The sequence below is a fragment of the Xenopus laevis genome, chromosome 8S (genome assembly GCF_017654675.1).
Source record: "Xenopus laevis strain J_2021 chromosome 8S, Xenopus_laevis_v10.1, whole genome shotgun sequence".
NCBI lineage: Eukaryota > Metazoa > Chordata > Amphibia > Anura > Pipidae > Xenopus > Xenopus laevis.
Window position 1 is genome coordinate 36,272,031 of NC_054386.1, and position 23,680 is coordinate 36,295,710.

The 23,680-nt window shown below is 42.1% G+C and overlaps 1 protein-coding gene across 1 annotated transcript; it reads right to left on the reverse strand.

The window, feature by feature from the left end:
- Positions 1-3,433: 3,433 nt before the first annotated feature.
- Positions 3,434-7,303, reverse strand: trex2.S (three prime repair exonuclease 2 S homeolog). Its single transcript, XM_018232792.2, has 2 exons — positions 6,981-7,303; positions 3,434-4,548 (listed from the first exon to the last, which is right to left on the reverse strand). Exon 2 carries the CDS (start codon positions 4,540-4,542, stop codon positions 3,844-3,846), a length of 699 nt encoding a protein of 232 aa, XP_018088281.1. The 5' UTR covers positions 4,543-4,548; positions 6,981-7,303; the 3' UTR covers positions 3,434-3,843.
- Positions 7,304-23,680: the final 16,377 nt, after the last annotated feature.

Below are 23,680 nucleotides of genomic sequence, written 5' to 3' on the forward strand. Positions count from 1 at the left end.
ACAATTTGTAGCAGCTTTGAGAGAGCTGGTTGTTACCTGGGAGTTTGGGACTCTAAAGGTGGCCATAGACTTAAAAATCCGCTCGTTTGGCGACATCGCCAAATGAGCAGATCTTTCCCTGATATGCCATTAATGAGCATGGCTATATCGGGGGTAATCTGAACGATCCGATTACGATGCACAATGGGCTCTGGCGGGATCAGTCGGGTCAAAATCAAATCCTCTATTCGTACGATAGGATCTGTGCGTCTATGGTCAGCTTAACAGATGAAATGCTAAGAGACCAAATAGTGGAAAAAACAACTCACCTCTCATTGGAGAGAGAGACTGCTCCTAGAGCAGGATTTAACCCTTGCAAAGACTATTACAGTTGCTAGCCAAATTGAAACAGCAGTGGCAGAGGCTAAAACTCTCAGTCAGGGAACTGCTGGGAATGTACAGATTGTGAATTCAACACTGTGGCCTAATAATGCACAGTCACAGGCAAAATACAGTGCTAAGGAAAGGGATTCACCTACAGTATAAAACCATACAGCAAATACAAATAGAAAATACTGCTTTCGCTGTGGTTCAACACAACACACTGCAAATCATGTTACATGTCCTGCAAGAGCTGTACGGTGCCGCAGATGCACAAAAGTAGGACATTTTGCTAAGATCTGCCGTAGTTCTGCTAAACCATGTTCATGAAGTCACTACTACAAATGTTACAGTATTAAGTGTGGATAAAGCTGGTACATTTATTCCAGACAAGTTTATATGCACTGTCAGTGTCAGTACTGCTTCTGCTGACAAGGGACACTCCATTAATCTGATGCTTGATACAGGTTCAGCTGTCTCTATACTACCAAAGGATATTTTCTTGAAATACTTTGCAAAAGATCTGCTTGTTGCACCTGCCCTGAAACTGGTCAGTTACTTAAAGGATCCAATCCCTGTGCTTGGTTGCTTGCCAGTGACTGTACAATTTGAATCAAATACTGCAAAATGTGATGTTTACATTGTGAATAAGGTTACTGCTATACTTGGAAGGGATCTCTTTGCTGCATTAAACCTACAATTAGTTGATAGTCTCATTACTAGTGATAGGCGAATTTATTTGCCAGGCGCGAATTCGTGGCGAATTTGTGCGCTTCGCCGCCAGTGAATAAATTCTCGAAAATTCGCTGGCAAAAATTCGCCGGAGTCAAAAAATCTTTTTTCGCCAGTGTCGGAAAAAATGGGCGCCGGCGTCAAAAACGAGAAGCCGGCGCCGTTTTCACAAATGGAGAAAGCAAGTGATTCAACAGAAGTCTGAAAGAAGCACTACAAACAGCAAATCTTACCAGGAAACCATGGAAAGTACCGTATATACTCGAGTATAAGCCGACCCGAGTATATGCCGAGGTACCTAATTTTACCTACGAAAACTGGGAAAACTTATTGACTCTAGTATAAGCCTAGACACAACTACAGCCCTGTCTCCCAGCAGCGCACATTCTGCCAAAGCAACCCCCCCAGCGATCAACCGGACTTCTTTGCAAAGTTGATTTTGATAGAGAATTGCCAAACGGATTACTGTGTGCATTGTCCCACTGTCCCACTACCATGTGCAGAGGGTGCTGTTTGATATTGCCATCACTGTTAATCTTTCGTATAACCAACAGAGGGCGCTGTGTGATATTGCAGTCACTGTTACTCTTTCATATAACCAACAGAGGGCGCTGTGTGATATTGCAGTCACTGTTAATCTTTCATATAACCAACAGAGGGCGCTGTGATATTGCAGTCACTGTTATTCTTTCATACAACCAACAGATGGCGCTGTGTGATATTGAAGTCAGTGTTATTCTTTCATATAACCAACAGAGGGTGAACTGTTATTCTTTCATATAACCAACAGAGGGCATTGTGGGATATTGCAGTCTCTCCCCAAGTGTACTGTTGGTATAGGAATGATTAAAAGTGACTGCAATCTCAGCTACTCGGGTCGGGTACCGCTGACCCGAGTATAAGCCGAGGTAGACTTTTTCAGCACATGCTGAAAAACTTGGCTTATACACGGGTATATACGGTAGTTACAACAGAATTCCTACATAACTACAGAGCAACGTGCCATGCAAAAACCCAATCATCTCCAGCTGAATTATTACATGGCAGACAGATGCGCACTAAGTTACATGTTGCAGACATCAAACTTCCACAAAATACTGTGCCTAAAAAATCATTTACTGCTGATATTGTGAAACGTCAACAAGCCAAATGTAAGGCTTATACTGACAGAAAACGTGGTGCCAGAGAAGTACACTTTCAGCCTGGATCTTTAGTCAGAATTAAGAAACCAGGAATACTGAAACAAGGACAATCTAAATTTACTACACCACTTGCATATGGAATACAAGTCGTCTTGCTCCTGTTAGATATGACTTTGGAGAAGCTCCCTTTGATGAAGGACATTTTCCTACTCCTGATGTCAAATGCAATAGGCCTGAAGAAAGTGAACCTATAAGGCGTACTGAGAGAATCAGAAAACTACCTGCATGGACCCAGGACTATGTGATGTGAATAATGTATATTATGGCTTTAAGATGCATTGTTGTTGTTTATTACATTTGCCCAAATGCTTTCCTACTATAGGGGGAATATGTGGTGTTTATACAAATGGCCTGTAGATGTCACTATGCCCAGACTTATACTGTGCATACTTCATACAGCTTAAAAGTGAAAGTTACTGTTGTGTAATGGTTGCATGAGAGCCTGCTAATAAAGTTATACTCTACTCATCGTCGGCTATCCAAAACATAACAGTGGTGTTACTAGATAATGCTGGGCCCCATAACAAATTAAATGTAGGGCCCTATTCAATCAAGATATATTTAAATTGCTTACTAGTGACTGCAGGGTCTGCTTCCTCTGTAGTTACATCCCTGATCAGGAACACTATATAGAAGTGGTTCCCAGACTGTGGGTTTGGACCCACAGCAGGCTTGGAGCAGTGACATTTGGGGTAAATTTACTTTTCTCGATAAACCTGAATGTCAATTAGGGTTGCAAGTAAAAATGTAATAGCCAAAACGTATGATCAGCACAAACTGTATTTGTTGAACTTGTGTAGAAAATGGGGGGTGGTATACCATCCATTTACATTTTAGAAATGCCATCACTTTAACTTTCATTGTTGGTATGTACGCTTTATACTGTCTAATCCTTTTATGGTGTGCCATGTAATGTTCATATCGAGGAAGTGTGTGTGTGTGTGTGGGGGGGGGTTAAAAGTACTGAAAGTTCTGAGCATGTGGTTGCAATTTGATCCTAATTTGCAAATGGAGAATATTGGGTATTTTGCAGCAGGCCTCCACCTCCAGCCCTGCCCTGTGTTCCAAAAAGGAGTGCAGAGGTGGAAGGCAGGGTGCCAAGGGCAAAAACATAATGGATTTTGCACTCTGCACCTTGTTTTCCAGGTTGTTGTATTGCCCCTTCTGTGCAATAGTGAAATATTCTACAATGTTTTTTTGATAGGGAGGGGGGCATTGCCCAGCCCACTGTTGCTTATTGCCCCCAGCTGGCACCATGAATATAAAGTGCTACTGTCGCTCTTTGGTCCCTACCATTGCCGAGTCCTCCCCACAGCTGTAGACAGACTGTAGACAGTGACCTCTTTATTATTCAGATCAGTCACAGGTGATGTTCATAATGAAATGCATACAATAGTTGGACAGTAGAATAAAAACAGATATAGGTGGCACCATGTTCCCATGTACAGAATATATAAAACATCCTATAACATAATGTTTTCCAGGCTGAGTGGGTTCCATTTAAGTTCATACTGCATATTACACAGGGAAGTTCTTGCCGACCAATATGTTAGTTATTGTGCTTAGAAGCTATCCCTGTGCTGTACATAGGGACAATCTTACTCCACCTCTTGTATTGGGAATTGCCCATCTCCAGAAGCTCGCTGGCCTTATGCATGAAAACCTTGATGAGCGTCAGTACATCACCCTCTGCATAGTGGGAGTCAATGGGTTCTTTCCCAAACAAGCGCCGATAGAGCCCTGGGAGAGAGTGAAACCCCTTGGGAAACTCTTGGTACCTGCTATCTTGCTGGTCAAGCTGCCGAAAAGCTTTGAGGGAATCCAGACAGAGCAAGGAACTAGGCAGCTCCTCATTCTGCTGCTGGAACTCTGCTTTGAGCAAGGGGAAGTCATAGAAAAACCCATTGTGAGCAACCAGGCAGACGGGCTGAGCCTGACGATTCAAAAACTCCTTTACAAGTTGAACCAGGTTCAGGTCAAAACACGGCTTCTGGCAGTTGGTCAGTTTTTCATTACTGAGCCCTGTGATGATACAAGCCTCCTTCGTGATGGGCTTCGCTGGATCCACACACAGGCAAAGCTTGTCCAGCACACGGGGCAGTTGCACTTCTGATATGACCGTTTCTGGGTTCTCCAGTGAGGAGACATGGACGGCCACCAGGCAAAGCTCTGTTATCTTCGGAAGGTCGTGGTTTAAGCCGGTGGCTTCCAGGTCGAGGAAAGCAAAGCTTTTGACGGGAGACGACATGCTAATCTGTAATTAAGAGTCATACCTAAGTCTAAATAAAAGCACAAGAGAAACTTAAATATTTATTTTAATAAATGTGATTTAATGAACTATACATTTAAATAAGAGTCTACTCTTTTCATGATGTCCAAGCAGGCAACTATACAGTGCTGGACTGGGGGCCCAGGGTCCATCAGCCTCCTCAGGTCCCGCACTCCTCCCTGACCTCCCATCCCAGCCTCAACCCCCCTCCATAATCACATATACATCCCAATAGGTACGTTTCTCTTTTTTTGTTGTACTAAACCCAAGAGCAGCATTTTCTGTGTACATTTCCTTCTTCCTCTGATTAATCCCATTCATTCCTATGAATGGAAGCTGCCATAGTGCTTGCCTAGGCAGAGGCTTTCTCTTAATGATTTGCTCTGTGCTACTGATGTGCAGAGAGAGAATGGCTTGGCTGAGCAAAGCACTTTGGCAGTTACTCACTCATGTAAAGAAGAAATGTTCTATACACTCATTGCTCATTGTGAAGCCTGGAGTTATAATGTAGGAGCTTCCTTTTTCACTGCATTAAGTTGCACTTTTAGAGAAAATTAGTGTTCTGGTTTTTGTTGCTCAATTGCACATTATTTGCATTTGACTGAACTGAAATTAAAACTGGGCTGAACTTATAGAATAGGTAGCTGAGCTAAATATAAGCTAAATTAGTCACTTCCCTAAGTGTGCATGAACATTTAAGCATTTTATGGAAATCTACCCGTGTTTATATGACGAATGCCATATTCCCCCATGGGGAACAGGCATGAGACCTGTTATCCAGAATTCTCGAGAACTGAGGTTTCTGAGTTATTTAGCTTTTCATTCAACAGTTCTCCAGTTTGCAATTTTAGCAGTCTGGTTGCTAAGGTCCCATTTACCCTAGAAACTAGGCTTTAATTTGAATAAGAGACTGGAATATGAATAGGAGAGGCCTGAATAAAAAAGATGAGTAATAAAAGGTAGCAACAACTATAAATGTGTAGCCGCACTGCTATCTGAAAAGCTGGAATAAGTCAGAAGAAGAAAGCAAATAATTGAACGACTATAAAAATGAAAAAATGAAGACCAACTGAAAAGTTGCTTAGAATTTGCCATTCTATAACATACTAAAGGTTAACTTAAAGGTGAACCATCCCTTTAGGACTGGTGTCAGTTGATTTTCTGCTGGCTGAAATACCCTGATGGAGAAACTGCCCTTGTTCCTTAGGTACCTACCCAAAGTTTTCTAGATGCCTACATTGGCTTCAATCAAACCCAAGACTCAAGGCTTGAGAGACACTGCTTAGATCTTTAAAAATAAACCCCTTAAAGGACCAGTAACATCAAATTTTTTTTAAAAAAAATTCGTTAGTAAACATCAAAAAATAAACACCAAGACAAATAAAATTTTAAAATTGCAAAGCCTTTATTAAGAAATAACTTACCGAAACTCCACTTCCTGTCCTCTACAGAAAAGGCGACACGGCGACCATCCATGGTGCGGCGCTGGATTTCTCCTCCTTGGCTCTGTCTCATGCTGTATTGACAGCATGTGAAGCAGCTGCTGCATCAGGGAGCGTGGTTTCCATAACCGAGGATTGCTGGCTCATCGGCGCATCTGTAGAGTGGGAAGCTGTAAAGAGAGGAGCTGGGCCACATCGTGGATGTTTGTAGTTCCAGGCTGATCGGAGTTCCCAGTCACTGTCACGTAGCTACTCTCAACATGCGCTGCTTTCCGTATCGAGCGCTTCTTACCGACCCGAATTCAATGCGCTGCTTTCTGTGCTATCTTAAACCCGCACTGTGTGTCCGCTTGCAGTTTAGCGCTCGATAGCACGCAGCCACGCTCAGATGCGCTGCTTTCCGTGCACACGTGTTTAAGAAAGCAGCGCATTGAATTCGGGTCGGTAAGAAGCGCTCGATACGGAAAGCAGCGCATGTTGAGAGTGGCTACGTGACTGGGAACTCCGATCAGCCTGGAATTACAAACATCCACGATGTGGCCCAGCTCCTCTCTTAGCAGCTTCCCCACTCTACAGATGCGCCGATGAGCCACGCTCCCTGATGCAGCAGCCGCTTCACATTCTGTCAATACAGCATGAGACAGAGCCAAGGAGGAGAAATCCAGCGCCGCACCATGGATGGTCGCCGTGTCGCCTTTTCTGTAGAGGACAGGAAGTGGAGTTTCGGTAAGTTATTTCTTAATAAAGGCTTTGCAATTTTAAAATTTTATTTGTCTTGGTGTTTATTTTTTGATGTTTACTAACGAATTTTTTTTTAAAAAAATTTGATGTTACTGGTCCTTTAATCCCCCAGACTCTGGTTGTTAGGCTACACTGTGTATTTGGGAAGCTAGCAGTTCTGATGGGTATTAGGAACCAAGCAGAGGAATGAGTACCCACGGACAGACAGGTCATCAGAGAGAACAAATCACTTACCTGCAGCAGCAGGAGAGGAATATTCGGGAGTGTCAGTGATTGTACAGTGATCTCCCTTCAGGGGAGACAAAAAATAAAGACTGCTTTATTGTCTCCTCTCCGCCCACCATGGTTTGTTTAAAGGCGGGCCACCGAAATTATGTTCTCATTTCACTTGCTCTTTAATGAAAAAGGAAGTGTCTTTCCAGGAAATAACTCTAAAGAGCCTGCAGAACACAGTCGGGCTCTAAGCATGGTAATACTAATTCCAATCTGACGTATACCAAGCAGGCCCGGACTGGCAATCTGTGGGTTCTGGCAAATGGCAGAGGAGCTGCTGTAAGATGCCATAGAAAGTGACTATTAAGTGGGCTGGTGGGGGGCTGTTTGGGCCTCTGTGTACTAGGAATGCCAGGACCGCCCTATTTTAAATCCCAGTCCAGTCCTGATATACTAAGGTGCCACCAGGAAGTAGATCTTCTCCTTATGCAATTGGCTTTGCACCTTTAATGGACTTGCAGGTGTAATTGCTGTGAAAATGAAGCAGTTGCCCAGCAAGGTTGCCAACAGTGCTATGGTAAAGTAGTGGGGTGATGTATGGGGCCAGGGTGGTGATATAAATGGTGTTAGGATGGTGGGGCATGACTTGGTGGACCGGTGCAACTGGTCGGATTGTTTTGAATCAGTGGTGTAATTGGTTGGGAAAGTAACAACAGGGCTGCCTACAAAATAGGTAGTGATTTTGACAGTGGCTTAAGCAGCTGAGGCGGGGCATGGGTGCAGGATGTGCCCCCACCGCACCCACCCTCCAAATTCGTGTTTTCTACATGTGCCACTGAAAGATTCCCCCACCCTGACACCCATGATGTATTTATCTCAGTCTCACCCCCCCCCTGCACTCTTGGTAGTTACGCCACTGGATTTTGACCTTGCTGCCTATTAAGATGTGAATTATGCTGCCTTGGAAGGTAGTTTTGGGAGTCAGTCTGCACTAAAATAACAACAGGGACAGTAATCCCCATTGGGGAATTGAACCACAGTGGAAGAAAAGAATCCATGTATGAAGAAAGAGACCCTACGGAATCCAAAGCAGGAGTCTTGCTACACAGACTCTCACAGTGTACTAAGTGGTAAATGGCCTGGGTGGCATGCCAAGCATAATGCTGTATGTGTATTTGTCTATAGAATTCTTCCAGTGCAAGACCACCTGCTCCTCTTCTGGAGAATATAACCTAATGTGAGCCTCCCAAAGTTACATAGTTAGTTACATAGTTAAATTGGGTTGAAAAAAAGTCCATCAAGTTCAACCCCTCCAAATGAAAACCCAGCATCCATACATACACCCATCCCTACTTTTAATTAAATTCTATATACCCATACCTATACTAACTATAGAGTTTAGTATCACAATAGCCTTTGATATTATGTCTGTCCAAAAAATCATCCAAGCCATTCTTAAAGGCATTAACTGAATCAGCCATCACAACATCACCCGGCAGTGCATTCCACAACCTCACTGTCCTGACTGTGAAGAACCCTCTACGTTGCTTCAAATGAAAGTTCTTTTCTTCTAGTCTAAAGGGGTGGCCTCTGGTACGGTGATCCACTTTATGGGTAAAAAGGTCCCCTGCCATTTGTCCCAGTAATGCCTCAAGCAATATGGTAGCACACAACTGGTTAAACTCTGAAGCTACAGCCACCTCCAAGGGTTCCTATAGTGGGTTGCTTCAAATTGCTTATATTTTTCTGGCCCTCTAATACTTGCAGGAATGCAGATAAACCAGCGTCTCATGTTACCCTGTGCTGCCCTCTAATGGTTTATTTGTTCAATCTCTTGATCACACACAAACTGGGCAAACCCACCCCAAATTATATTACCCCAGAATATTTAGGAAAAGGTCAGGGTATCTGATAACCATTTTAATACATATTGCCCCAAATGCCAGAGGCCCCAAGGCCCCATCGGGGGGGCAGATGGGGGGGAAGGCATGTCTCCTAGTTACGTCACAAAATGGAGCACACTACCTTCACTATTTATCACATGCCATCAGTTCCTACCCAACTAGTATAAAACAGGGTAATGTAGACTACTGAATATGTTTTTTACTGCCATGGGATTAGTGGTCAGACTCTATTCTGGGGTAGGGGCTTGGGGCCCACAGATGTGGGGTGCACCTTGACCTGTGTATCCAAAGTAACTGTTGGAGCTCTGGCACCAAAGGTGTTTTGATCACAGCAGAAATAAAACACCAGGGAATTGCCCCATATTGCTGCACACTAACTTCAATGAGATGAACCATGGATAGATCTGAATCTTGATTGAAATGGAAAACGGTGCTGGTTTGAATGTGCCAATGTGTACCATATCGCTTTCTCCGTGTCTCCTTCACCTGCCCATGAACTTGCTGAAATCATCCTCTCCCAACTTTGGGGTCATTCCAGCTTTGTAGAATAAACTACATGCTCAAGCATTCTGATTTCACCATATGCAGAATTTGTCCTTTTAGGAGCTTTTGAACTACAGTCAAGAGGTTCCATCCAACTATATAATTATCTATCAATCAATCATTTTATCACTTGGTTAGGCAGGTACCAGAATAAAAATACATGCCTGAATAGCTCATACCAACAAATGCCAAAGTTTGGTGGATGAGTAGTAGGTCTGGGGCTGAATTTCATGGTTTGAGGGCTACAGACTTTGGTTCCAGTAAATCCAAAATGAACATTATAGTAGATGTTCCAGTATCTACTTGAAGCTAGGGTTGATGCGTTTATAAAACTTTATATCAATAATGTTAAATAGGGTCTTGCCTCCATTAAAGGGGTGGATCTGGGGCTGCTACAACCTAATATTATCCTCTATTATCATGCAATCATTGTCCCTGGGCCCAAACAATTGGAACAATTGGATCAGCCCTACCTGACCCAGCACCAAGGAGCACTCAAATTCATGTTCTGCTTGGATTTAAAAACAATATATAGAATTATGACAGATTATGGATAACACCAGATTCCTGCTTGCTTAGAATGTAAACTGATGCTCTGTTGTCCCATCCCTGCACCTAAATGGCAATACGAAATACCTGGGATGTACAGATGTACCTGGGTTGGTAGTTAAAGTATTACTTCCAAGGGCTGAGAGCCACAGGACGGACAAAGGTCTGACATCAATCCATACTGCATTCCATCAGACCCACAGTGAAAAAATTTATTTACCTGTTATTACTTGGTGTTTACTCTTGGATTATTCTGTGAATGACTTGGGCAGCATAACTGAGTTCTGTAAGATCCAGCATCCAACTGTAGACCTAGAACACTGCAATAGTCTGTTTAAACTTAGGTTCTCTTACCTGTATGTCTTTAATTCTTTAGGGGCAATGAGGTTCTTGGTGTTAGCGGACATGACGGCCTGCTTCCTAAAGGGCGGGTTTTGCATTTATAATCGCCTCCTTTAATATACAGAGATTTAGCATGGCGAAAGTGGATGATCCAGTTGTGTTAGAGCTCTTGATCCGGGTAAGAGTCTGAGCAAAGTCTTTAACTATCCTGAATGGAAATAGATAGTATTAAAGGCTCTTATTCTTGGGCAGAGAACATGCGAGGCTGCTCATTCTGCTGACATGCATTGGTAAATGAACAATCACTGTCTAGTTAAATAACTGAGTAGGTTTAGTTGTACTACATTCCACCTCTTTCCTACACCCCATTGGACACCCCTTATTACTACTGCCAACCCCAATCACCTTCTTGCTTGTTGTCTGGGTGCATAGGGCAGCAGCAGGTATATGCCTGGATCCTAATTCCCCCTCCTTAGCCCTTGTTGTGCTCTACACCTGTTCTTCTACGGTCTACCCCTAATTCTGGCCCAGCTACATGCACACCTTTTTAACATGGAGTGCTGATTTGTCCAGTTGCACCTGCTTTGTCGTCAGACAATTACCACATATATAATTTTATATATATTTATATATATTTTACGGTTAAAAAGGAATTGCTCCTCCATTGAAATATTCAATGGAGGAGCAATGGAATAATCCATTGATTTAAAAGGGAGGTTGAAAGCAAGAGGCTATTCAGGAAAAAGTGTGAAAGCCTACCATCAAGCTTTGTGGTGTACAGATAGATCCAAACTATTGGAAATGAAATACAAGAAGACCAATGATAATATAGTAAGGTTCATTACCACATATAGTACAAATAGCTCCCAAATACAAGATATCCTAAACAAACATTGGTCGGTACTATTGGAAGATAGTACTTTGAGGTCAGTTCTTCAAGACAGGGTATCTATAGATATAGAAGGAGCCCCAATTTAAAAGACATTTTGTCCAGAAGTCACTTTCAAGAACATAGACAGCAAACCAGAAACCATAGATGCTTTACATGTGGTGAGTGTAATATTTGTGATAACATATGAAGAGTTGTCACATTTACAAACAGATTTGGCAAACAACACAAAGTAAATGATTATATTAAGTGCAAGAGCCAGGGTGTCATTTACTATATAGAATGCCCTTGTGATATGAAATATATAGGGATGACAACCCAAATGCTCAAAACAAGGATACAACAACAATGCAGTTCCATCAGAATGGCCGGCAATCACAATAAATCTGTAAAGACACTTTCCACAGTAGCACAGCATTTTAAAAGATACCATTCGATGAGTCCTTCCAATCTCAGAGTGTGGGCAGTAGAAAAAGTTCACTTAGGTATTAGAAAGGGGAACCTAGAACAAGTATTATTGAAAAAAGAGAGTTATTGGATATTCCAAATGAACACTGTTTCACCCCATGGTATAAATGAAAATAATCTTTTTACACCATTTATTTAAATATGTGCACCATTTAAAAGAAATAATTAATATTTTAAAGTATGGATTAATAAAGATTAATAAAGGTACATTTGAATGACTTTTATATACAGAATTTTAATTTTGATACAATTGAATCTACTAATGATTTAAATAATTTCCCATTTTTATCCCTCAGCAAGATAAGGCTGCATATTAAAATAATCCGGCCGGTAAGCAATAACAAAGATAAAAGGTAAAATATAATTGAATGATGCATTTTGAAAACTGTTTGAAAATCTTGTGATATTTGGAAGTTAGTTTAAGTGGCATCAAGCCTAACCCTCTGTGAACGTCTCAACGTGATGACATATAGAATTTAGAATTACGAGATGACAAGGCGACATTACGCTGCGCCAATTGAGCCAAACCCTCAGTGGAACGCCTGTGATGAAGCATTGAGGTTAGAGTAACGTAATGACATGGCGACATCACGCAACAGCAATTGAGGAACTGATAAATAGTCAGTGTATGCAGCCGCATGTATTGCCTTGACAAAGCTATTTAGCGAAATGCACGTTGGCACATATTTTAGAATACCATTGGGTTTTTAAAAAAGATTTTCTTAACTCTGGATTTTATGCTTTTCAAGTGAGATGTGGGTGGTTGTAGTTTATGCTCGTTTATTTTTCCTCTCTCTGCAATCTCTCCTTCTTAATCATCTCCACTAGCTAGGGTAGATTAACAAACGAGACTACAGTCTCAGGTATTGCTGACATCTCCATCTTTGTGGTGTCTCATAGATAGGGTAGATCAGTGCTGTCCAATTTCTGTGGTACAGTGGGCCAATGTGGTGGAGGGCCGATAAAAGAAGTCAGTGTTGGCCACTCCCCCTTTTAAACCACACCCACTGTAAACCACACCCATGTTACAACAATAACTTTTTGGTTGGTGCTCACTGCAGGGAAATCCCTCATCACTCATATGTGAAAAATTTAAGTCATGTTGAAACATATCCTTAAATCCATATGCCTCATCCTCCCCAGTGGATAATGCAACAACCCCCCAACACATGATTAAACACCTTAGGGGCCCTTAACAACAATTTCCAAATGCTAACAAATCCCAAGAACAAACCCCTAACAGGCTTACATTCCACAGGTAGCATAGGGCAAGCAGAGAATGGCAAACGCAAGCAGCACTGAGTAAGCAGAGAATGGCACACACAAGCAGCACTGAGTAAGCAGATAATGGCACACACTAGCAGCGTTGTGCAAGCAGAGAATGGCACACACAAGCAGCACTGAGTAAGCAGAGAATGGCACACACAAGCAGCACTGAGTAAGCAGATAATGGCACACACTAGCAGCGTTGTGCAAGCAGAGAATGGCACACACAAGCAGCACTGTGTAAGCAGAGAATGGCACACAAACAGCACTGAGTAAGCAGAGAATGGCACACACAAGCAGCACTGAGTAAGCAGAGAATGGCACACACAAGCAGCACTGAGTAAGCAGATAATGGCACACACTAGCAGCGTTGTGCAAGCAGAGAATGGCACACACAAGCAGCACTGTGTAAGCAGAGAATGGCACACAAACAGCACTGAGTAAGCAGAGAATGGCATACACAAGCTGCACTGGGCAAGCAGAGAATGGCACACACAAGCAGCACTGAGTAAGCAGATAATGGCACACACTAGCAGCGTTGTGCAAGCAGAGAATGGCACACCCAAGCAGCACTGTGTAAGCAAAGAAAGGCACACAAACAGCACTGGGCAAGCAGATAATGGCACACCCAAGCAGCACTGGGCAAGCAGAGAATGGCACACCCAAGCAGCACTGGGCAAGCAGAGAATGGCACACCCAAGCAGCACTGTGTAAGCAAAGAAAGGCACACAAACAGCACTGGGCAAGCAGATAATGGCACACCCAAGCAGCACTGGGCAAGCAGAGAATGGCACACCCAAGCAGCACTGGGCAAGCAGAGAATGGCACACCCAAGCAGCACTGGGCAAGCAGAGAATGGCACACCCAAGCAGCACTGGGCAAGCAGAGAATGGCACACCCAAGCAGCACTGGGCAAGCAGAGAATGGCACACCCAAGCAGCACTGGGCAAGCAGAGAATGGCACACCCAAGCAGCACTGGGCAAGCAGAGAATGGCACACCCAAGCAGCACTGGGCAAGCGGAGAATGGCACACACAAGCAGCACTGGGCAAGCAGAAAATGGCACACACAAGCAGCACTGTGCAAGCGGAGAATGGCACACACAAGCAGCACTGAGTAAGCAGAGAATGGCACACACAAGCAGCACTGTTCAAGCAGAGAATTGCACACCCAAGCAGCACTGGGCAAGCAGAGAATGGCACATACAAGCAGCACTGAGGAAGCAGAGAATGGCACACACAGGGAGGGAAGGCAGAACAGAGCAGGAGACAGGGAAAGCTATTATTTTAATATGTACTACTTACAGTGACACAGTGCTGGTGCCCCATTAGCATTTTGAATAAGGTGTGAACAATGTGTGCAGTTTCAGTCTGGGTCTCAGGTGTGAACAGTACAGGCTTTAGGATATAAACAATAGAGGTGTCACAAGTGTGAAAAATGCAGGAGGATCACAGGTGTGAACAATACAGGGGATAACAGTCTGAATTTAAGGTTTAAACAATGCAGGGGCCAGTTAATCTCTGTAGTGATACCTTCTAAAGTATACATATGGTAAACAGACACAGCATGTGGGGGGCCACAGAAGGGGAGGTTGCGGGCCGCCAGTTGGACAGCCCTGGGGTAGATTAACAAACGAGACCACAGTCTCAGGTATTGCTGACATCTCCATCTTGGTGGTGTCTTATAGATAGCCAAAGAACAAGATAGTTTCTTTGGGACAACTCCACCATCTATATATTTCATTTTCCTAACTTTTAAATTAATTGAGCCTATTGCTAATTTATGTTGTGAATTAGTCCAACTTACTTTGTTATTTTATTAACACAAGTCACTTTATAATTAAGTATTGGATTTCAATGCAGCATTAATTGATTGGAGTGTATGCACTTTAGATACCTCAATCTAATGAAGGTCAATTAATTGTATTAATTCATTGTGGATTAATGATGGATTATTATAAGCACTAGCCACTTTATAATTAAGGATTGAAGTCTAAGGGATTGTTTATTTATTTAAGCACTTGCACTTTAGATACCTTAGTGTACTAAAAGAGGTTTAATTTATTATACTAATCTATGGTTAATTAATTGTTAGTTGCTAGTTATTGTTGGGTCATTGGGGGAACACCAAGGAAATTGGAATTTAACCCTAATCAGGGAAACACATTGGTTAATAAGGGGTTCTTTTTCTCTATAACTTATAAACTCAAAAGCAAACATGGTGAGGACCAGGTTAGTAGCACATAACTGGCATTGAAAGATGATATAAAGTTCAGTCCAACAAGAATATTGTAAAGTTAAGCCATGCTCCATTATTCACAGTGTTGTCATTAAGGTTAAAATCTTAATGAAAGAAGCACAAAATGTAATAATCAAAGGGAGATTCATTCAATTTTCAGGGACGTATAACTGTGCTTGACACTGTACATTATTTTTCAGTGGTGCATGGGCTGCCGGGAGGGCCCTGAGGGGGTGCGGGCCCTGGCCCGCTCGCACCCCCTGCTCCCCCGGTAGTTCCGCCACTGGCTGCACAGCCTGCACCCGGGGCTGGTTAGTTACATTACTGTCAAAATCCTCCCCTGCAGCACCCCGCTTCTGATGTCACAATCATGGCCTCATAACAACACCTTCCCATCTGGAAAGTGGGACAGGGAAAAGTGGCAACCCCAGCCCTATATCTGCTCAGCTTTCACTATAGGCCCTATATCTGCTCTGCTTTCTCTATAGGCATTATCCATAGATCTGCTCATTTCTATTACTCGTCCACCTAACCAGGCCTCTCCTATTCATATCCCAGTCTCTTATTCAGATCAGTACATCGTTGCTAGCGTAATTTGGACCCTAGCAACCAGATGGAGGAAATTGCAAACTGCGAGCTGCTGAATAAAAAAATAAATAACTTAAAAACTGTAAATGATAAAAAATGAAAACCTATTTTAAATTGTCTCAGAATATCCCTCAATGCATCATACTAAATGTTAACGCAAAGGTGAACAGTGCCTGTAAGTCGAGTATGAAGAAAACACTCCTAGATAGTACAGTTGCAAAACTAATGGCAAGCAGTACAGAAATTGCCACTTTTACATTTGAAGGGGCAACTGCAAAGTAAGAATGGTGCCCAGAAAAAGCTCCTTAATGATATACTAATGTCTGATTCAATAAATCCACATGCAGCACCCATAGCCAACAAGAAGCGCTGCAGTAATGCACCTAGCCTTACCACAAGGTGGCACTTTAAGACAGTGTTGCAAAGACATCTGCTCTGCATTACTTTGCATGACTCATTCTGCCTGACTTACAGTCGATGCAGCAGAGCACCCTGCAACCTGGGGCCTTTATATAACTGACATGAATCAGCTAGCCGTAACTGCCTGTGCTTCGAGGTGAAAAGTTGAACGCAATGGAAGGGCCTCTGTTTCCAATCTCCCCCATGTTGGCGAACATATGGAACACAAATAATTATACTCTGTCCTACACAATTAACTCTCAGCACATACTTAAGCAATAAACACAATTAGGATTAACATTGTGATTGGGCAGGGTAAGTAATGTTTAGTCTCAAAGGCTGAGGCTTGGAACATTCTAGTGTTTGCACTTTAAAGGGCAAATTAACATGGGGCTTCTGCATCCACATCCAGCATCTGTAGGCAGTTTAATCTCAGCTTATCTTCTGGGTACTTTCTCTGGCTCAGATGGTACAGTAAATACACACTGTAGTCAGGGCCGGATTTAAATAGTGGGCACCCCTAGGCCCACTACCGTTCGTCGCCCCTGTCCCCTCCAGGGGGACAGGAGCAATCGGGATTGGCGCACGGGATTGTTTCTCCATCGCCTCTCCTGTGTTTTTGAACCAATGTGGGTGTGATTGGGCAGCATGCCGCCCCCCTGAAATCCTGCCACCCTAGGCCCGGGCTTAGGTGGCCTTTCCACAAATCCGGGCCTGACTGTAGTATGTAATAGTGATGTGTGAGCTGACCCGATACCAATGGGTGGGGCACGTTCGGGTCGACCTTGCTGTGATGTTTGCACGGCTGGCTTCCGACTTCCGGTTTTATAGGCGTGTGCCTACCCACGCCCGCCCCTTTTGTAACATCATCAGTGTGGCCGGCGGGCACAGGTCGGGCGGGTGCAGGTTCGGGTCCCTATATGTTCTGCTCATATAGGTAGGTTATCTATAGCAAAGCAAGAGCAGCATCCTTTGGTTCAGCATTTCTCAAAAGACTAGCATCACAATTATTTGGGGCTTTAGAATCGGCTGCAGTGGAGAAACTAACCTTTTTTTAAATTATGGAACATGATTTGGCCACTAGAGGTCGCTGTTTCCTTCTGTTTTTAACCAGGATATTTGTACCTTAAAGAGGTTGTCCGCCTTTAAATTAACTTTTAATATGATGTATAGAGTGATATTATGAGACAATTTACAATTGATTTTACTTTTTTATTATTTGTGGTTTTTGAGTTATTTTTCTTTTTATTCAGCAGCTCTACAATTTGTAATTGCAGCAATCTGGTTGCCAGGGTCCAAATTCCCCTAGCAACCATGTGTTGATTTTGATAAGAGCCTGGAATATGAATAGGAGAGGGCCTGAAAAGAAAGATGAGTGATAAAAAGTAGCAATGGTAATACATTTGTAGCCTTACAGAGATTCATTTTTTAGATGGGGTCAGTGACCCCCATTTGATAGCTGGAAAGAGTAAGAACAAAAAGGCAAATAATTATAAAAAGTATAAAAAGTAAATAATGAAGATCAATGGAAAAGTTGCTTAGAACACAGGGGGGGTTATGCCTGATATAACTACGACATGCTGCATTTATGGCTGCAGTTGTCACTGGAAACCCTGGAGCTTCCTCCACCTATGGAGCTCCATTGTGTTAAAATGACCTCTTTACAGTTAGCTGTGATCCAACACGAACGTTAGAGGGCCAACCTATGTAATCCCTCTTATCATTCTTCCGTTCCAGTGATGAAGGACTTTGCCCTGATCTCCATTCACACCAGTCCAGATTACGCTGTCATGGAGGTGGACACCCTGTATGATGCATGGGTAGATGCCAAGCAACGGCTGAAGATGGAAGTTACATAATTGTTACTGTTTCTGTTCCCAACCCATTGACATCTTTTCAAAGGCAGTCTTGCCAACAATGTAGCTTTGCCTATCAATTAACATATCCTTTCGGTGATTTGTATGATATATGACATAACCAGTGTCCGACTAGGGAGGTTTGGGCCCACCGGAGCTGCAATATCAGGGATCCACCACCCAAACCACTGTATGACCCACAGCCCAAAACCTCACTGCAAGGCTTGGGCCAGCCGGGTGCCCTAGGCAACTTTACAGGCCAATGGTGAGGGAGGGTGGTAACATCAGGGGGGGGTAGGAAGTGGGGCGTTTTGGGGGTTGGGGAGTAGACATTTTAGGGCACAAGGAATGGGTGCGTCAGGGGTGTGATATGTGCATGGTGATGTCAATGGGGAGGTCCTGCTCTTGGAAAGCAGGTCGGCACACTTAAGAGTAAGTGCTGCAGGGGGAGAATTTATGAAAACAGCACCAATGAGTAATTTACCAGTGATTATATTGCTGGCACAATATACTCCTCCTCACTTGTGGCCTGGATCTAGGGGAACACCTGCATATCCCAAAGCAGAGTGTATGGACTGGACTGGGCCTACAGAGCCCACCAGGTATTTTCCCATTGTCCCGCCGAACCAGTCGACCCTGGACATGACTTTCTTTTGTAACAACAATTGACATATCTTACTAAAAGTGCAATTCCCAACCAAGCAACACAACTGTCTTCTCAGTGGTAGCCTTCCCAAACAAGTACTATAACCATCTCATTAAAAGTAGCGTTTTGAAAGTAACTTTACTATCTTCTCACATTCCCAACCAAGGAACATTACTGTTCTCCTCAAAGGTAATCTTCCCAAACAAGTGGCACAACTGTTTTCAGATGCAGTCTTGCGACTCACTTGACATGTTTTCTTAAATGTAGTTTTTCAACGATATGGTATAACCGTTGCTTCTCAGAACTCACCCCAAAAAGGATATCTGTATTCATAGAAATGTTTTAAAGGCGTAGCAGCTAAACAACTTGGTGATCATTTTGCATTTAAAGGTCATCTTTCCCATCAAGAGACATGTCTAGACTCTGATCTCAAAGACACAGCCAAGGAACATTCCTACGGAGTATCTTTTTATGCTTCAAAGGAACTAATCTAAAGAAATTTAGATATAGTCATCTTAACATTTTTCACTTTTGTTCATTTTTGGAAAAGGCAACTATGTTATATAGTGCTTAAATTTATACTACCACTCTTCCCTAGTGCCAAGTTTTGAACATACGGTTTATGACACCATGTTTGTAATACCAGCTTTGGCCTGGCTCTGCAGTGAGAGTCCATTGTATTTATACTCTTATACTTAAAATTATAGATGGGATCTTTTTCAACTGACATTGGGCCAATTCTTGATCTGGCACAATACAATTCAAGAAACTAAAGCTGAACTCTGCATTTGATATAAAATAAACATTCCATCCATCTGCTTACATATCTGCCTTTATGCCTTCTATTCGACATGCCTTTGCCTATGTTATAACTTCTAGCCTTTCTTTTTGCACCTGGGAATCTTCCAAGCCAACATCTCCAACTTCTCCCCTAACCCAACTTCTCCAGCTTCTCCCCTAACCCTTAGATAGCAAGCTCTCATGAACAAGGTACTCAGATTCTCCTGTTTCATTCCAAGAGCCTTGTTATAGTGTTGTACGTGTTGAGGTTATGCATAAACTAGAACTTGTAAACATTTATTAAATATAATACAGACTGTAAAGTGTCCAGGAATGTAAATGTTATATAAATGCTCACTTATTAGAGTAAGAAGTCATTTGTTTTTCCTCTAATCCTAAAATGCTGGAGATAAAAAGACCTATTTAAAGTGGTTGTTCCCCTTTAAATTAACTTTTAGTATGATATAAAGAGTGATATTCTGATACAATTTGCAATTGGTTTTCTTTTTCCTTTTTTTTTTTTTTATATATTTTTAAGTTAATTTTTAGTTTTTTAGTTAATTGGCTTTTTATTCAGCAATCTAGTTGCTAGGATCCAAATGAACCTAGTAACTATCAATATGAATAAGAGACTGGATTATGAATAGGAGAGGCTCTGCCTATAAAGATGAGTAATAAAGTACAGGTAATGGGATCTGTTATCCAGAGTGCTCGGGTCTTTCTGTAATTTGGATCTTCATGTCTTAAGTCTACTAGAAAATTAATTAAACATTAAATAAACCCAATAGGCTGGTTTTGAGTCCAATAAGGGTTAATTATATCTTAGTTAAAAGTACAAGCTACTTTTATTTTTTATTTAAGTTTTATTATTACAAAGAAACAATAAATCATTTTCAAAATTTGAGATTATTTGATTATAATGGAGTCTATTGGAGTCGGGCTTTTCGTAATTCAGAGCTTTCTGGATAACGAGTTTCCGGATAACAGATCCCTTTCCTGCAGTAACAACCTGTAACCTTACAGAGCATTTGTTTTTAGATGGGTCAGTGACCCCCATTTAAAAGTTGGAGAAAAATGCAAATAATTCAAAAGCTGATAAAAAATGAAGGCCACTTGAAAAATTGCTGAGTTAGCCTCTCTATAAAATACTAAAAGTTAACAAGAGATACCCCTAAATGCTTTCTCCCTCTTATCTTTATGAATATTACTCATACATTAAGCTGGGGATTGGGCTATGCAAACGGATATTCTAGTGGTTATGTCAAGTAACACTTTGGCTGATAAAACGTTAAAGATGGGTTTGGGGGCACTGAAATAACATCTGTAAGACATTTAATTTCAAAGCATTGCTCTGGTTTTAATGCTGGCTAGATACAATTCAGCAGATATACCAAAATAGATGTTTACAAAAATCTAAATAGGAAAGTTTCTGGTACCTTGAATAAAAACAGCCTGTGGTCTCTCCTAGAGGTAACAGCAGACAACTGGGAGGCCTTGAGTCCCCATCACATAGACAAGCACATGTTTTTGGCTTTACCCAGCTTGCTATGTATCTCATTATCTTTTATTAGCTGCCAAATCCTGCTCTTGCATTCTTTGTGGACTATAAACCACCAATAAAATTTCTGCTTTAGAATATTTCCTAAGTCTTTCATTAGTAAAAATGTAGATTTTTGCTCATGTATGTATAAACTGTTCATATTTTACCATAATAATATTTATCTGATTCTGTATAAAGAGGTGACACTACAGTGGGCTTTATGAAATGTCCTCTATAATGTGCTGTATTGGCTCTGTAATTAGAGTTAGGGTTAGAAATAGTGGTAGTCACATGCCTTGAGTGTTACTACAATAAAAGGGGAACAACTGGATGGAGGGAGTTATTTGGAGCAGTGGTGTAAGTGGGTCTGCTTCCTCTATAGCATTAAGAAATTCCCACCTTCCCAGACGCTCTGTTACTTACTTTGTGCGCACAGCCAGGATTAGGGAAACGGGTGGGAAAGAGGTGATGGCAGGGACAGGTAGGTGTGCACCAGGCCCCTCTAAAAAAAATTTTTTTTGCAGGTGGAACAAGGGTGCTGTTGTTATGTAGCTAGTGGGAGCCTATTTGAATGGTGATGGGCATTGTGGCTTGTGCATTGCAGCCGGAGCAGGGAGGGGTGAGCTATCAGATTTTGTACAGGTTTCAGACTTTTTAAATCAGACAGCCTGTGCTAAACTGAACTGTCCAGTTCAAAAGCAGCCCTAGTTACGCCCTACCCAGGTCCCAGGCATTCCAGATGACAGGTCCCATTCATGCCCTCCCAAGCGGGGAGGAGATGAATGGGGGCTATTAGATGGGGACTCTCTTGGGGGGGTGGGTTAGTTCTCTTTTAAGTGGAAGAAAAGTCTTCCCAAAAGAATCACATTTTGAAAATACTATTTTTTTGTATTATTTAGGGCTCATTTACGGGCAGGGAGAAAAGTGCAAAAACATAGTCACTCACAAACTGTCACTTGCACATTTGCTGCATAATTATGCTTATTAGCACTGTATTCATAAGGGTGGGCAGGGGTCACCGCAAACCAATCCCCCAGTCCCACAGAATGACACAAAGCAGGCGTGGGACAGCAGGCCCAATGAGGGCCGGGGGGACCCCACAATTTCTTCAGGTTCCCACTGATCCAGTCTGACCCTTTTAAACCCCTTAGTGTTATTTCACACAAGTAAATTACCTCAAAAGCCTCCAGCCACATCAACCTGACCCATATGTGATTACAGTGCATTGGCTGCTCTTCTTGCTCTCTGCAGAGAAAGCCAATCAGAAACCAACCAACCAGTAATGTCACTCTTCCTGGCCCAGAGAGAAAGCGCACAGTCACTGCCCACTTAGATTTCAAGAAATCGAAATGTGTCTTGCACTACAACAAATCAAAGACATCTATTTTATTGCAGGCCAAAGCAGTGCCTGACCACTACCCTGTTGAGATGGAGTTGTACGATGAAAGTGAGATGTTTACTACATGTATGGGATCTGTTATCTGGAAATCCAGTATCCAGAAAGCTCAGAATTATCCCACCTAAGAAGGCAGCAGCCTGGAAGTTAACAAGGATGACGAAAAGCTGTTCTTGGTAACTTATAGAGCCAAAATCTTTGAACTAGCAATGCGGCTGGGGGGTCAGCATTGGGACCTGAAACTCTCCTTGTGGGAGAGATGTGAGCCTCAAAAGGGTGCCATTGAGGTGTTTTCTTCCCCAGTCTTACAATTTTTTTTGCTATGGGTTACAAGTAACATATACAACTATACCCCCAAACAATGTAGGTCTCTAAAAAAAGATATTGCATAAAACAGCTCATGTGTAAAACCCTGCTTCATGTAAATAAACCATTTTCATAATAATATACTTTTTAGTAGTATGTGCCATTGGGTAATCCTAAATAGAAAATTGCCATTTTAAAAAATAAAGGCCGCACCCTGGGGTCGTAGGATTCACAGTTCACACAAACATACCAAACAAACCATACGTTAGGTCACATGAGCCAATTAACAGACAGAGTTCTGTCTTTTGCTTTCACACTACTTCCTGTTACAGTTAGAGTTGTAGTATTTCTGGTCAGGTGATCTCTGAGGCAGCACAGAGACCATCGCGAAATGGTGGTTCAAGAGATGTAAAAGGGCAAGATTTACTTAAATATATATACCAGTTTGATAAGATTCTTTAATATGATATAAATCAGTTGCTTAAATATTCATTGTGGGGTAAACTAAAGTTTTCCTTTAACTTTGTTCCCACAGATATTCAAATCTATCAGTGCCCCACTGCTAATTAATCAGAAAAAATCCCAAACTGCTCTGGGCATACTAAGGGAGTTGGCAGTTGGTCGTTCCCTAAAGGAACAGTAACATAAAAAAATTAAATTGTTTTAAAGTAATAAATATGTAATGCAGTGTTGCCCTGCACTAGTAAAACTGCTTTGTATGCTTAAGAAACAATACTATTGTTTATATAAATAAGCTCTGTAGAACATAATGTTATCTGTTATCCACTATTTATCCTCTGCCATATAGCCTTTTTTCAATTTCCACCATTGCTACTCAGCAGCTTGTTCATATTAACTATAGTAGTGTTTCTGAAGTAAACAGATCAGTTTTACCAGTGCAGGGCAACATTACATGATATTTTCAATACTTTAAAACAATTTCATTTTATGGTGTTAATGTTCCTTTAAAAGCTTTTCTCAGGGGACCCAGATATGATATAGGTGTCAGCT

What these genes read in the sequence shown, in the direction of transcription:
- trex2.S (XM_018232792.2), bottom strand. Translation starts at nt 4,542, where the DNA reads ATGTCGTCTCCCGTCAAAAGCTTTGCTTTCCTCGACCTGGAAGCCACC.